At 45.5% G+C, this 13553-nt stretch overlaps 7 protein-coding genes across 7 annotated transcripts; 2 read left to right on the top strand and 5 right to left on the bottom strand. All coding sequences in view use genetic code 12, as the record gives it.

Moving 5' to 3' along the window:
- Window positions 1-12: 12 nt before the first annotated feature.
- Window positions 13-1272, bottom strand: ARP3 (actin-related protein 3; the record flags this gene model as incomplete). Its single annotated transcript, XM_025486453.1, has 1 exon — window positions 13-1272. One exon carries the CDS (start codon window positions 1270-1272, stop codon window positions 13-15), a length of 1260 nt encoding a protein of 419 aa, XP_025344003.1.
- A 327-nt stretch (window positions 1273-1599) lies between these two features.
- On the bottom strand, window positions 1600-3249 carry CCT5 (chaperonin-containing T-complex subunit; the record flags this gene model as incomplete). The annotated part of the gene is made up of 1 exon (XM_025486452.1): window positions 1600-3249. The coding sequence occupies one exon, from the start codon at window positions 3247-3249 to the stop codon at window positions 1600-1602; it is 1650 nt and encodes a 549-aa protein (XP_025344002.1).
- Window positions 3250-4278: 1029 nt separating this feature from the next.
- Window positions 4279-5229, top strand: CXQ85_002787 (deoxyhypusine monooxygenase; the record flags this gene model as incomplete). Its single annotated transcript, XM_025486451.1, has 1 exon — window positions 4279-5229. The coding sequence occupies one exon, from the start codon at window positions 4279-4281 to the stop codon at window positions 5227-5229; it is 951 nt and encodes a 316-aa protein (XP_025344001.1).
- A 103-nt stretch (window positions 5230-5332) lies between these two features.
- On the bottom strand, window positions 5333-5704 carry RPA12 (DNA-directed RNA polymerase I core subunit; the record flags this gene model as incomplete). Its single annotated transcript, XM_025486450.1, has 1 exon — window positions 5333-5704. One exon carries the CDS (start codon window positions 5702-5704, stop codon window positions 5333-5335), a length of 372 nt encoding a protein of 123 aa, XP_025344000.1.
- Window positions 5705-5903: 199 nt separating this feature from the next.
- CXQ85_002785 (rRNA-binding ribosome biosynthesis protein) lies at window positions 5904-6665 on the top strand (the record flags this gene model as incomplete). Its single annotated transcript, XM_025486449.1, has 1 exon — window positions 5904-6665. One exon carries the CDS (start codon window positions 5904-5906, stop codon window positions 6663-6665), a length of 762 nt encoding a protein of 253 aa, XP_025343999.1.
- Window positions 6666-6759: 94 nt separating this feature from the next.
- CXQ85_002784 (uncharacterized protein) lies at window positions 6760-9714 on the bottom strand (the record flags this gene model as incomplete). Its single annotated transcript, XM_025486448.1, has 1 exon — window positions 6760-9714. One exon carries the CDS (start codon window positions 9712-9714, stop codon window positions 6760-6762), a length of 2955 nt encoding a protein of 984 aa, XP_025343998.1.
- A 659-nt stretch (window positions 9715-10373) lies between these two features.
- On the bottom strand, window positions 10374-12932 carry CXQ85_002783 (protein kinase; the record flags this gene model as incomplete). Its single annotated transcript, XM_025486447.1, has 1 exon — window positions 10374-12932. The coding sequence occupies one exon, from the start codon at window positions 12930-12932 to the stop codon at window positions 10374-10376; it is 2559 nt and encodes an 852-aa protein (XP_025343997.1).
- Window positions 12933-13553: the final 621 nt, after the last annotated feature.

Raw genomic sequence — 13553 nt, 5'->3', positions numbered from 1 at the left:
GGTACAATTTATTTATGGCACGGAGAACAAGGAGAAGTTCCTGACGATTCCTGGTCCATACTCATCGTAGTCCTGCTTGGTGTAACAGTAACTCTTGAACTCAGCGGTCTGGGCTAACAAAGAACCTCCGAACCACACGGCGTTACGTTGTCTCTTGTGTGAAATCACCTGGACATCAACACCCGTACTCTTGACGCCGCTCAACTTCTCACTCATTTCAATTCTCTCGTTAACCAAAGACTTGATGTCTCTTTGCAATCTTCTACCGAAATCCTTGAACATAGTAGAACCACCACTCAAGACGATGTTCTTGTAAAGCTTCTTACGCACATCAATAGGAGATGCCTGTACGACTTGATCCACGACAGTAGGCAATGGAGTCAAGTAATCGGAGGAGCAAATTTCTGGGTTAAAGAAGATCTCAGGAGCCAAGAATCTCTCGTAACCGACGTCAACGTTGGTCTTACGCTGAGCAGTCTCGACAATGTATTGAGCGAACTTCTCCTGTGGATATTGGTCAAACTTCTTGAACTCCTTGACAATGTCAGGACAGACGTAACAGAACTGCTGCTTGATCTTCTCGGCAGTCTGCAACGACGTGTCAGACTCACCTCTGTCTCTCAATAAGGACTGGATGAAGAGAGTGATATCTCTACCAGCCAAAGGAATGTTCTTGATGGCACCACCAATAACGTAACCCTCAGCGACTGGGATAACGTGTGTAACACCATCACCAGAATCAATAACCGTACCAGTCAAGGAACGGTCCTGGACCTTAGAAGATGTCCAAGAAGCAGCCAAAGCCAACACAGCCTGGACAGCGATATACAAACCAGCACAGTTGAAGGACTCGAACATAATCTCAGCAGTGCTCTCTCTGTTCTCTGGAGGATTCAAAGGAGGCTCAGTCAACAAGAAGTAGTGGTCCTCAGGCTCACACCGAAGGTACTTAAAGATAGAGTTCTCCCAGAATCTCTCCATGTGGTCCCAGTTCTCGATCTGTCCATGTCTGATTGGATATGACAAGCTATACTTTGGTCCAGTGGCAGCACTCAAGGCCTCGTCGCCAATGAAGAAGTCCAAATCTTCCAAACCTCTCTTGCCGCTCAAAGAGCTAGCAGAACCAGCACTTTTACCAGTTTTGGCAGCAGACGTGGCAGTGGAAATAGCAGTTGGAAAGACAAACGAGGGGGAGTCGTTACCAGCAAAACCCAACTTCGTCAAACCGGTACCGTTGTCCATGACAACAGCAGGTGTTCCCATAGACGCCATTGTGATTAGTTTATGTTAATTTCTGTTCAGTGAAGTGGCAATTGGTGGACACTGTTGGACACTGAAGTAGCTTACCTGTAAGGTTTTTTGGTGCTCTCACTGACCTGTAGCTAGGTGTCTTGAGGGCCGAGGCCGAACAAGCTGGAGGGCAGGTTCGCGGACACATTTATGAGTTTGGCACTACCTGATCTGGCTGCCATATTTTGCACCCATTCTACACAACTATATCAACTTGACTGATTCGTGATGTATGTATATGTGCTATATGGTTTGCTATTACATGAACTCGTCCAACTTCTTCTATCAACACGCAGACCTCATGGGCCCTTAGTATTCGTCTTTCCCGCTGATGATCACATCGTTGATCTTCAATATCATTCTCGTCAACTGAGTAGCCAACAACAACTGCTGCTTCTTCCCAATCAAGGGGTCTATAACAAAGAGGTCCTTCATGTCGTTGGTACCCTTACCCAAACAGTCAACACCTAACTGAGAAGACTTTTCGAGAATCTGCTTGGATTTAAGGTTGGATAACGTCTCGATTGGATCAAGACCAGAGTTTTCGGCAAGTGTCAGTGGGATCTGATCCAAGGCGCTAGAGAAAGCTCTGAAAGCGTACTGGTCAATACCCTTCTGTTGGTCTGCGGCCTCGCTGACAGCAATAGAACACGTCAACTCTGCAGCACCACCACCGTAGATGACTCTGCTGTCTCTGATCAAGTTTCTGACAACACAGATAGAGTCATGCAAAGCTCTGACACCTTCAGCGGCAATCATCTCGTTAGATCCTCTGATGAAACAAGTGACAGCCTTGGTGTTAGAACAGTCCTCGATAACCAACATACGGTCTCTGGTAGTACCGAACTCGAGCTCTCTGATAGTACCGGCGTGACCCAACTTTTCGGCAGCCAAGTGCTCGAATCTAGGGACAATACGACCGTTAGTAGCGATAGCAAGCAACTCTAATTCAGAGCCACCAATCCATCTGATAGCATTCAACTTGTTGGCCAACAACAAATGGTTAGCTTCATCGTCAAATCCCCATTGACAAGCAACAACGTTAGCACCAGACTCCTTAACTCTGTCAATCATTTCAGTGAACTTCTTCTGTTCGTATTCTTGCAACACCTTGAATTCCTCCACGGTGGAGATATCCAACTTGTGCTTGGTCTTTGGCTTTGGAGGTTCAAATGGACATGTCAAAATAGCGATCTTACAGTCCTTGATTTCCTTGGTCATCTGTGGGTGAGAGAATTCCTTGTCCAAAAGAACACCCTTGATAAGAGTAGAGTCCTCGATACCACCACCGACTTTGCTTTCCATCTTGATCAACTCAAAGTCCACGTCTCTTCTCTCCATGTCAGCCACAGACAAAACAGCGTCAACAGCCATTTGAGCGAACTGATCGTGAGCCTTCGAGACAATCTTGGAACCCAAAGAAGTCTTGGCAGCCTTCAACAAGTTGGAGTCGTGTTTTTCAGCGCTGATGCTGATATTGTCGGCAACCTCATCTAGATGTTGGCATGCAATCTTACATGCTTCGTCGAAACCATTGGCGATTTTGATAGGATGAATACCCTTTTCGATAAGTTCCAAAGCCTGGTCCAAGAGGGCACTAGCCAAGACAACAACACCGGTGGTACCGTCACCAATCTCGTCATCCTGAGACTTTGCCAATTCAACCAAAAGCTTAGCGATCTCGTTATCCAAGTCCATCTGAGACAAAATAGTAGCACCGTCGTTGGTAATAGTGATATCACCATCCTGACTGACCAAAATCTTGTCCAAACCACGAGGACCCAAGGAGGTCTTGACGATCGAGGCGACAGATCTTGCCGCTAAGATATGGGACTTGGTGGCCTCAATACCGTGCTTTCTTTGCTTTTTGCCTTGATCTCTCACGATGATGAAAGGTCTTCCCATTTCATCCTGAGCCACGATGGCATTGGAGAGGTCCGGGATGCCTGGTTGTGCCATGATTGATGGATTGTTAGTTCTGACACGAGAATCGACTTTTTTTTCTGAGAAGCTACATATGTGAAGGATTTTCGAGTAGTAGCTCCAGGCCAGTACCTCCGCACCCAGTACCACCAGCCAGGGACGTGACAACAACACAAAGCAACGGTCAGGCAGTCTTCAGACTGTTGAAACCTGTTGGTATGTTCAAGTAGGCATAGTGGAAAAGGCAGTGTAGTGATATGTTGTAAGCTATGCTCGGAACGTGGTCAAACGCGTTGAAAACTCGTCCATACCGAATCTTCACATCCAAAGAAAGCGAATTTGGACTTTCAGAGCATCAAATATATCAAATCAGGTCATTAAATTAATCCCTTAGTTCTTTCTTTGACCTCATATCACGTAAGGTTAGGGAACGTTGGTGGAGTACATTGGCTGCGAAAAAGCTACTCCCTCAGTGTAGCCTCTCTGCAATACAGCAAAGCTTGTTGTAAGCGAGAAGACCCAGCATTCAATGAAAAGACAAAAAGAACAAAAAGAAAACGTAGCGTCTCCATTTACGAGCCATCTTAGATAAACCTTAAAGTCATCTTTTTCCATCACTCCTGGTTCGCTCTTTTCCCCCTCGTCTACTTCCTACGACATGTCCTCAGCCGATGTACGGAAGCTCACTTTTCTTTTCTATGGGCCTTGTTGAACCCTTCTTAGCAGCTACAACGCACGGAGACGGGGAAATGAAGGAAGCAAGAAACGTACGTAAGTAATGGCACTTTCTTCAGAAGACGCTCATTAATTACCAACAATAACCATAAGGCAATATTTATCCTTTCCACTACCTCATAACCATCTTCACTGGGCGTATTATGCTATTTGACGGTCTAGAGTGCCGCGATCAGATAAGTGGTTAAGAAAAATGCAGCAGCCGCTGAGGCAGTGAAAAAAAAAAAAAAAAAAAAAAAAAAAAAAAAAAAAAAAAAATTGAAATTTATAAAACGAGCATCGGACATCGAAAAACTCCACTATCTGGAACATCAGCCCTGCAATAAAAAAATGGCCGATATCGATGTGGACAATGCTTCTTTGGAGCAGTTGAGAGACGTTTTATGTAACAAGTCTGGTGACGTTGCCCTTGCCAACAGATTCAGAGCCCTCTTCAACTTGAAGAACATCGGCGCTGACTCTGAGGATAAGGAAACCGTCCACAAGGCCATCGACTACATTGCTGAATGCTTCCACGATGAGTCGGAATTGCTCAAGCACGAGGTTGCCTATGTGTTGGGTCAGATTAGAGATATCTACGCCAACAAGCACTTGAAGGCCGTTTTGGCTGACGCCAACCAACAGGTCATGGTCAGACACGAGGCTGCTGAAGCCATGGGTGCTATTGGTAACGCCGAGGTCTTGGAGATGTTGGAAGACTACTACAAGAACGACCCATCCGTTGAGATTAGAGAGACCTGTGAGCTCGCCATTGAGAGAATCAACTGGGAGAACTCTGAGAAGGCTAAGGCTGAGAACTTGGAAAAGTCTGCCTTCACCTCTATTGACCCAGCCCCTCCATTGGCTATTGACCAGGAAGCTAAGGTTGAGAAGTTGCAAAAGCTTTTGAACGACCAGGACAAGTCTTTGTTCGAGAGATACAGAGCTATGTTCAGATTGAGAGACTTGGGTACTGACGAGGCTGCTCTTGCCTTGGCTACCGGTTTCGACGACCCTTCTGCTTTGTTCAGACACGAGATTGCTTACGTTTTCGGTCAGTTGTGTAACCCAGTCACTGTTCCATCTTTGATCAAGGTCTTGAAGAACCTGAGTGAAGCTGGTATGGTTAGACACGAGGCTGCTGAGGCCTTGGGCTCTATTGCCACTGACGAGTGCTTGCCAGTCCTCAAGTCTTTCTTGAACGACCTGGAGAAGGTTGTCAGAGACAGCGCTATCGTCGCTCTAGACATGTACGAGTACGAGAACTCCAACGAGTTGGAGTACACTACCGTCAAGACGTAACGGGATTACACAGGGGAAGTATAATATATGTATAACTATTGGACTAAATAATGGATTGTAATGAATATCTATTGTACAGAAATGAAAATATGACAGGATATGCTTAGTTGTTGGTTCTGAAACGGTAACCACAGTTGGTACATGTGTAGAAAACTGTTGCACCTTCATCGGCAGAACGTAATTGCAAGGTATGGTATTGCATTTCTTCGTTGCCACACTTGACACACTTCTCCTTGATAGTGGCACCTTCGTCTAATTCATCACTGTTCAAAGACGTCTTCACCACAGACTGCTTCATTCTGAGGGCTGAAGGGAAAGCATCGTCCGATGACTTGGTGATGACCTTAAGGTTGGCAAACTTCTTTGTGGGGTATGACTTCTTGCAAACGCCACAGTCCAAGGTAGGAGCTGCCGAGACAGAGTCTAGTAAATTACCGCAATCGACGCAAAATATGAGGGAACCAACAACGGACATTCTGTGGTGAAGGAGATGATTAAGTCTAATCTTGATATCTCATCTCAGTCCGGGTTTTTTTCAACCTCGGAAATCAGGACTGCGCACGTACCCCCGGTTGCGCCCCATAGTTAAGCGCACCAACTGCCCTCGGAAGTCCTCCATAGTCTTCTCATCTCATCGAAATCAATATCTTCGAAGCTGGAACTTACAAGACAATATGAGACAGAAAAGAGCTAAAAGTTACAAGAAGCAAATGAACGTGTATTTGCACACGTTCAAGTTCAGAGAGCCTTTCCAGACCATCGTTGATGATGAACTCGTCCTCACATGCGATAAGGCTTCTTTCAACTTACCCAAGGGTCTTACAAGAACCATCCAGGGCGAGTCCAAACCCATGATCACCCAATGTTGCATGCAAGCGTTATACTTGACGGATAACCAGCCTGCTATTGACTTGGCTAAGTCATTTGAAAGACGTCGGTGTAACCACTTTGGTAATCCTAAACCACCGGCTGAATGCATTGAATCGATTGTCAACATCGAAGGTGAAAACAAGCATAGATACGTTGTCGCTACACAGAACACAAAGCTTAGAAAGGTTCTTCGAGGAGTGCCCGGTGTGCCCCTTATTTTCATGAACAGATCTGTTATGGTCATGGAGCCTGCTTCAGACGCTACGATGCGTGCTGCCACTCTTAGTGAAAACGCCAAACTCACAGCTGGTCTTAATGATACCAAGATCGGATATGTCAAGAAAGACACTGAAGAAGATGAGGCCGAACAACCTCAAAAGAAGAAGAGAAAGGGTCCTAAGGAGCCAAACCCACTTAGCATGAAAAAGAAGAAGACAACTTCTAATGAATCCCAACCTCAAGATGCAGATAAGCCTAAGAAGAAGAGAGCAAGACGTCACAAGAAAAGCAACGAATCTACAGAGTCAAATGGCAACGGTGCCCAAGAGGCTGATGATTCCCAATAAAACCTTTGAGTATTAAAATAACCTATAAACTCACAAATGCATTAATAACGCCAGATATCAATGAGCTAATCTATTGCAACAAACTCGTTGTTGCTTACGAGTTTTGTAGGATCTCGTAGGAATTTTGCTCTGACCCTTCGACCTTTGGGGTAGAGCGTCCGGAACTGCCTGTGCTATTGGTCATGACATTGTTGTTATCAACTTTTAAAATTTCTGTAATGTCGTCATCAACCAAGCACATTTTGCAGTCGAATGCAATGAGCTTCTCACGAAGCATGCTTTTGAAAGTTTTCAGCAACATGTAAAGATTATCTTCCTTCTCCTTGTCCATCTCCTGGAGGGAAGGAGCATAGAAGACAAACGTAGACTCCTTCATACACTTGATATCAAATTCTTCGTAACCTTCATGTGTCAGCAAGATTTCACTGACAGCCTTTTTGACAGAGGCCTCATTAACCCCGAAGAAAGTATCTCTAATCATGAGAGAGTTGTAAAGCTTCTCATCAAGCTGAGTGAGTTTAAGCTCTTCAAGCTGAAGCTTCTTGAGCTCAATCTCACGCTCCTTTTCTATAGCTTGCAAGATAGTCATCTTAGGGACTTCAGTTCTCTCAGTCACCACGATGAAGACAGCTCTGGTTGGTTCCTTATCCTGAGATTCGGAATAGAGCTTATAAGAGGAAGCAACCTCTTTGATGAAATCACGCTGGGGCTTTGTCATTGGTGGAAAGTGGTATGAGTTCTTTGCTGGTGCGCCTGCGGCCTTCAAATCCTGATAGTCACTAACAAAGTCCCTCATGATCTTCTCCATTTTCAGACACCAATTCTTCTGTCTTTTGAAGACGTCAAGAGTCAGTTCGACATATGGGTTTTCAAAAGCCTTGGGTGAAACGTTAAAGATCTGACGTAACTCTTCTTCACGTTTGACACGGCCACAATCTTCGTTACACTCCAAAATTGTCCCGATTCTAGTTTCCTGTGCATTCGAAGCTCCACACAGCACTTCTCTTGTGATCCTTCCACACATGCAGCTAATTTCGATAGGTTGGTTGCATTTGAAGCTGTCACATGGTGACGAGAAGGCGTAGTGACACTTGCGAACGCAAATGTGAGGACATGTCTTCCTGATCTTACGACAGAGGGAATGACAGGTAGCAACATCTGCGTGTTTTCCTTCGGTACAATCCTTGGAACAAGCCCTGTTGCAAGGATGGCCACAATCCTTCTTGACGGTACAAATCTTACCACACGATACACTTTCGATCGAGCACATCACCTTTTTGATTTCCTTGTCACCACAGTTACATTTTTTGGTGACAAGAGTGGTACATCTTGGACAATTGGAGTCATCCTCGTGACACTCGTGTGGTTCCTGAGGATGGCCACAGGACTTCTCCCTGATACACTGCTCGTGACACTCAATCTTCGTACCGCATCTGACTGGAGCAGGAATAACAGTCTTCCCACAGTTGCAAACTAAATCATCATTGGAGGATTCGTAGCACACACCACATGGACCGCTGTGACACAATGCCTCACAACGATGTAACCCGCATGACTTCAATTGGTTACATGTCCGTGTACAAATATGCACAGGCTCCATAGTAAGAACCTGATCATCAAAGTTGGTTCTCGTCTTGTTCCTCAACTGCTTCTTAACTTCACGTTCTCTCTTGAGTGCAACTTGCTCGTATGGGCAACACCTCTCACGATGAGTGTGTTGACGACAACTAAGAGGAGCCGAGCACTTACGAAGACAACGTGGTTTGAAACCTTGTTGAAGAGCCTTGCAAGGAACAATGAATGAGTTTGACTGACATTCACACTTGGTCTCGATCATGCTGGTACAAACACAAGGACCATCGTGACATTGAGCACGGCAAAAGCATCCACACTTGAGTTTCTTGCCACAAACGTTTTCACAAGCTGGCATTGGATCGGTACACTTGGTACGCTTCAACGAGTCGAAAGGAGTCTTACCACAGTAACAGCTATTGACCACATCGGTAGCAAATTTACAATGGGGCTTATCCTTTGCCAATGGCTGACATTCAAGCTCTTCAAAGTGTTCACCGCAATCGTAGTACTGGATTGTAATGCTATCACACTTTGCACCTCCAATGAACTTCTCATCATTCTTGTAGCTTACCTCAGGATGAAACTCTTTGCACTGAATGTTCATCTCTTTTTGGCCACAGTAGCACAGCACATCAATCTTTGTCTTGCACGGACCGCAGAACCCCAGATGGCACTGTCCTTTGGAACAGTCATGGCCTAGCATACATACCTTGGTCTTACAAGGTTCTTCACACTGCCAGCCTGCTTTATAAGGAGTCACCATGCATGGGAGTTGTTGCTTATGCTTACCACATTTACAGTTCATGACTGGGCCCATAGCACCACACTCTGGGTGCTTTCCTGGATGACAAACCGAGGAACATGAATGGACGCAATGTGGATACTTTTTGTTGCATGGATTTCCACAACTAAAAGGGATCAAACTATCTGCTTTAGGGTTGGTGATCCGTCCACACCAGCAGGTAAATGAAGAAGGAAGCTTCTTCTGCTCGAAGCTGCAAGCCGGGCATCTCCATGTCTTCTGCTCTGTAGTAGAAGAACCCCTCTGGGCCCAGTCTCTGATACAATCCAAATCATAGACACGGTAACAGTTACGGCAGTTCCACACTTTCGAGTGTCTATCGATCTCGCAAGTGCATACCAAGCAGACGTAGGTTCCTTCATCGATCTCTTGAACGATAGTAGAAGCCAAAGATTCATCATTCTGTTCGACTTCCTCGTCTTCTGGATCTGATTCAGAGTCCTCTTCCGGAGCTTCGCCGGCGGAAAATCCGTCGCTATCACTCTGGTCATCGGATGCGTCCCCGGTCTCGTTATCTAAGGCATGAGAGGCCGAGGTGGCTGTCGATGAGGCTGGAAGAGAGGACTCAGAGTTGGTTTGGGTCGGATGTGGCAGTGAAGAGTCACTTTCCACGGGTTCCGACGGCGGTTTCCCTGGTTTCTCGGGTTTTTCTCGCTCTTTCACTGAACTCATCTTAAAGATGGCGAAGTAGGAACTGGTCTCTTTTTCACTTTAATGTGCGGAAACCCGATTCTATGACTGATAGCGCAGATGCATATATATATTGTGTGATGCATACGAAGAACGATGCACAGGATCCAGGGCCCAGTCTGGATGGATGTTATGGGTAGTGGAGGTTAAGGAACCTTGGAGATGAAGATTTCGAGGTCTATTGTTGTTGATTTTAAATTTTTTTTAATTATTGTTACGTTTTTCATTTTACGGTTTACGTTTTTTGGAAGAAGTACTCATTTTGTTAGGTTTTGACTGGCTCATCTAATGGCTGCGAATAATGCAAAATGGACTGTAAATCCAAAAACCCACGAAATGGCAACAGGAGATGATTGAACATGACGATTCAACCATCATTGCTCTTTTGGGGTAAAGCAAAGGCTTTGGAAAGCTTGTTTCGTTGATTGGTGGGCAAATAAACGATGACTCATAATAAGTGTTACTTCTGGTGGCAAGGCCGCTTTTACTACCCGATGGAGATAGCGAGCGGTTAAAAAAATTGTCTTTACTTGCCATAGATGAATGGCTGCGAATCATCTACTGAATTACGTTCGAGGGTAACATTATCATCAATTAAACATGCAAGTGTAGTAATAAAAAGGAGTGTATTTAGTTGGCACTTAGTTGGCACGGACGCTTCTTCTCTTGAAGAAGTTCATCACCTTACGGGCTGCGCTGGCTTCCTTGCCTCTAACATAGGTTCCAGGGCCCACTGAGGATCGTTTAGAATGGCTTGATTTGCCTGATGAACCGGATCCAATCCGCTTGTCTTTGTTACCGTTAGAATGATTGTTAACGTTTGAATCATTCAATGGTTCTAGAATTCGGCGACCGTTATTTGTAGGCGTGTCGGGCCTTTGATCAAGCTGTGCTGAAGAATCATTGAAGGAGCTGTAGAACGACATTAAACTGAATCTATTCTTTTTCTTGGCTTCCTTTGCTGCATTGGACTCTTGTACGTCTCTTCTTCTAGCGACATCAACCCGATCCCGAGCACGATCGTTATGCTCTTTTGTAGGAATTGCATTCTCGTCATTAACCACGTCTCTGCTGGTTCCATTTTGATCTTCACTGATTGTTTGTACTTCACCATTAATACGTCTTTCTTCAACCTTTGGAGAGTCGACGTCTCTAGTGACTGGCGAGTCTGTTTGAACATCAAATGTGGGCAGTTGGTTTATTTGAGGGGTTTCATGTGATGGCACAATATCAGTATCAAGCTTTGGAATCAGTGACGATGAAAATTTATGACCATTCTCGGAGAAGTTTGATTTCGTTGGCAGCTCACTGAGTTCGAGTTGCTCCATCTTGTCTTCAAGGTAACTAAGCACCGAGTTTCTCTTATTTTCATGAGAGTTTAGGTCCTTCGTGAGTACTCCATTAACATTGATTGGTGTGACAACAGAATCACGTCTCGAGCCCCGTGGTCTAATCGAATGGTTCAGTCCGGGGCTTCCTTGGAAAGTCTCGACTGTTTCAGAAGTTGTAGCCTTTGGAGGCGAGCTCGATAAGAACTGAGGCATACCCATCTTCACATAATCAAGTAGATTACCAGATATGTTGCTTCCAGACATGATCGAGGATGACATCAGACCGGGATGGTAAGAAGTAGGCCTTGGTTTCTTTTCCGAGTGTGGTAGTCTATGCATTGCCTTAACATCCGAAAGCTTGTCATTAGCATGAGGGAATTCGTTATTGGTGGGACTCTCTGCAATTGTAGGAATAGCTCCGCTGTAGGTGGTTCCTCTGGTTGGCGATGGAAATTCATTACTCATTATGCTTTGATCGGCATCGAAAACCAAGGACGCCCTCTTTGCTTCTCTATCATTGACCATAGCCTGTAGAGCAAGACTTGCGGTAGGGTAAGTACCCGAGACAGATGCAGATTTCGAGTGACCCTTTTGGAATGCAGCTTTAGTTGGGGATGTATCTTCTTTGGCACCAAGGCTACCGGCACGACTTCTGGTGGTAGGAGCACCGTTAGGAACAGAGGCACCGTCATTGGCGTTTGGTAATGCAACAATATTAGCTAATGATGAGGATGTAGTAGGAGGAGAATAAATGATGTTGGAGTTTGAAGTGTAAGATCTGCCTTGAGTTTGTCTCGAAGAGCCCAAGATCAATGCCGAGGAGTTGGTATTCTCTGCGTACATCGTGTAACGCTTATTTCTCTTTTGGGTGGTATCAATAGGAATCTCCATCTTCTTGTTGCTGAGCTCGTCCCATTCAGCCTGGCCAATGGATAACAAGTCGGCGTGACGAGCCAACCATGAATGCTTGCGCATCTGTTCCATGGTGATTCTCTTATGCGGGTTGGAAACGATGGTTCTTCTGATCAAGTCTCTAGCCAAGGGAGTGATGTACTCTGGGAAAGTGAGCGGAGTCCTCTCGATATATCTGTACAAGCGGGTAATGTCTGTGCCATCTTCGTTTTCAGCGTCATCATCATAAGGGAGGTAACCGGCAAGCATGGCGTACAAGATGATACCCATTGACCAAATGTCTACTTTGCGGCCTTCATAAGGTGACTGGGATAAGACTAATTCTGGGGCTGCGTAGCAAGGTGAACCACACGAGGTCTTCATGAAATCACCGCGTCTGTCACTGAAGGAATTGACGAAACCAAAGTCGGAGATGATGATGTTTCTGTGTTTGTCTAGCAATAAGTTCTCCAACTTAAGGTCACGATGGACGAAGCCCTTCGAATGCATGTAATCAACGCCGCTGACGAGCTGGGCGAAAAGTTTTCTGGCGAAATCTTCCTTGAGATGTTTATGTTGCAAGATGTAGTCAAACAATTCACCACCAGGGGCGTATTCAAGCGCAATACCGATATATCTAGAGCTTTTGACGACTTCCACAAGACTGACAATGTGGGGGTGGTGAAGTTGGCGCATGGAGTTGATTTCTCTGTAGACCTTGATTTCCGATTCCGTGCTCTTTCTAAGAGAGTCACGGCGAATAAGCTTAACAGCAACCTGAGAAGGATGCCTTCCGTCGGTACGCCAGCCCAACTTGACCTTGCCAAATTCACCTTCGCCAAGGGTAGAGCCCAAGACGTATCCTCCCATACGCATTTCTCTATAGACTCTTTTGGGAGATGTGGAGGAAGGGTAGGAGGACATTGGAACGGATGCAGTGGAGATGGGCCGAACGTGGGAACTGTCCACGGCCGCCATGATTAATTGAATTTCAGGTTAGGTAGTGTAAAAAAGTATAAAAGGTAAGGAAGAACTGAAATGGGTTTCGTGGTAGTATGGAGGCCTGAAACAAACGGTGAAACCGAAGGAGGAAGGAATGAAAAGGCACCGGTAAAAAAGAAGGGAGTTTTGGGGCAACAAGCAGAAAAAAAAAAATGGGGGATGGCAAACGGAGGAGTAGATAAGGGGAAACACGGCGCAGTTTTGAGACGAGCGGTTAAGAATCAGGATATTTTCAGCTTGTTGTTAGAAGCAAACCGCTATGTTGTTATGTTTAGCTTTAGCCCAAAACCGGAAGGAAGTAAACAAAAAGTGACGCTCTGGGGCAGCGAAAAAAATAGCTTCAGTACAGGGCGAGCGGTGGGCGAAACACTAGGGGGACGAAAAAAAAAAGCGTCCTGGCGCCTGGCAGGGGCTAAAAACGGCGTGGACAGGCAGCGAAGCAGCGAAGCAGCGCGAAAAAGGTGAACCAGATCGGGACAAGAAACAGGGCCTATACCACGTTGAAACCGTGCTAAAGGTATGGTAAAACACGATTTGAGTAGGGGGGTGGGGGTTGGATTGGCTTTGGTCAAATGGTGAGTTCACGTAATTTTTTTT

Source organism: Candidozyma haemuli, assembly GCF_002926055.2.
Source record: "Candidozyma haemuli strain B11899 chromosome Unknown D_2014730914, whole genome shotgun sequence".
Classification (NCBI taxonomy): Eukaryota; Fungi; Ascomycota; class Pichiomycetes; order Serinales; family Metschnikowiaceae; genus Candidozyma; species Candidozyma haemuli.
The sequence above is the reverse complement of the archived record's forward strand: the minus strand, read 5'-3'. Positions and strand labels throughout refer to the sequence as shown.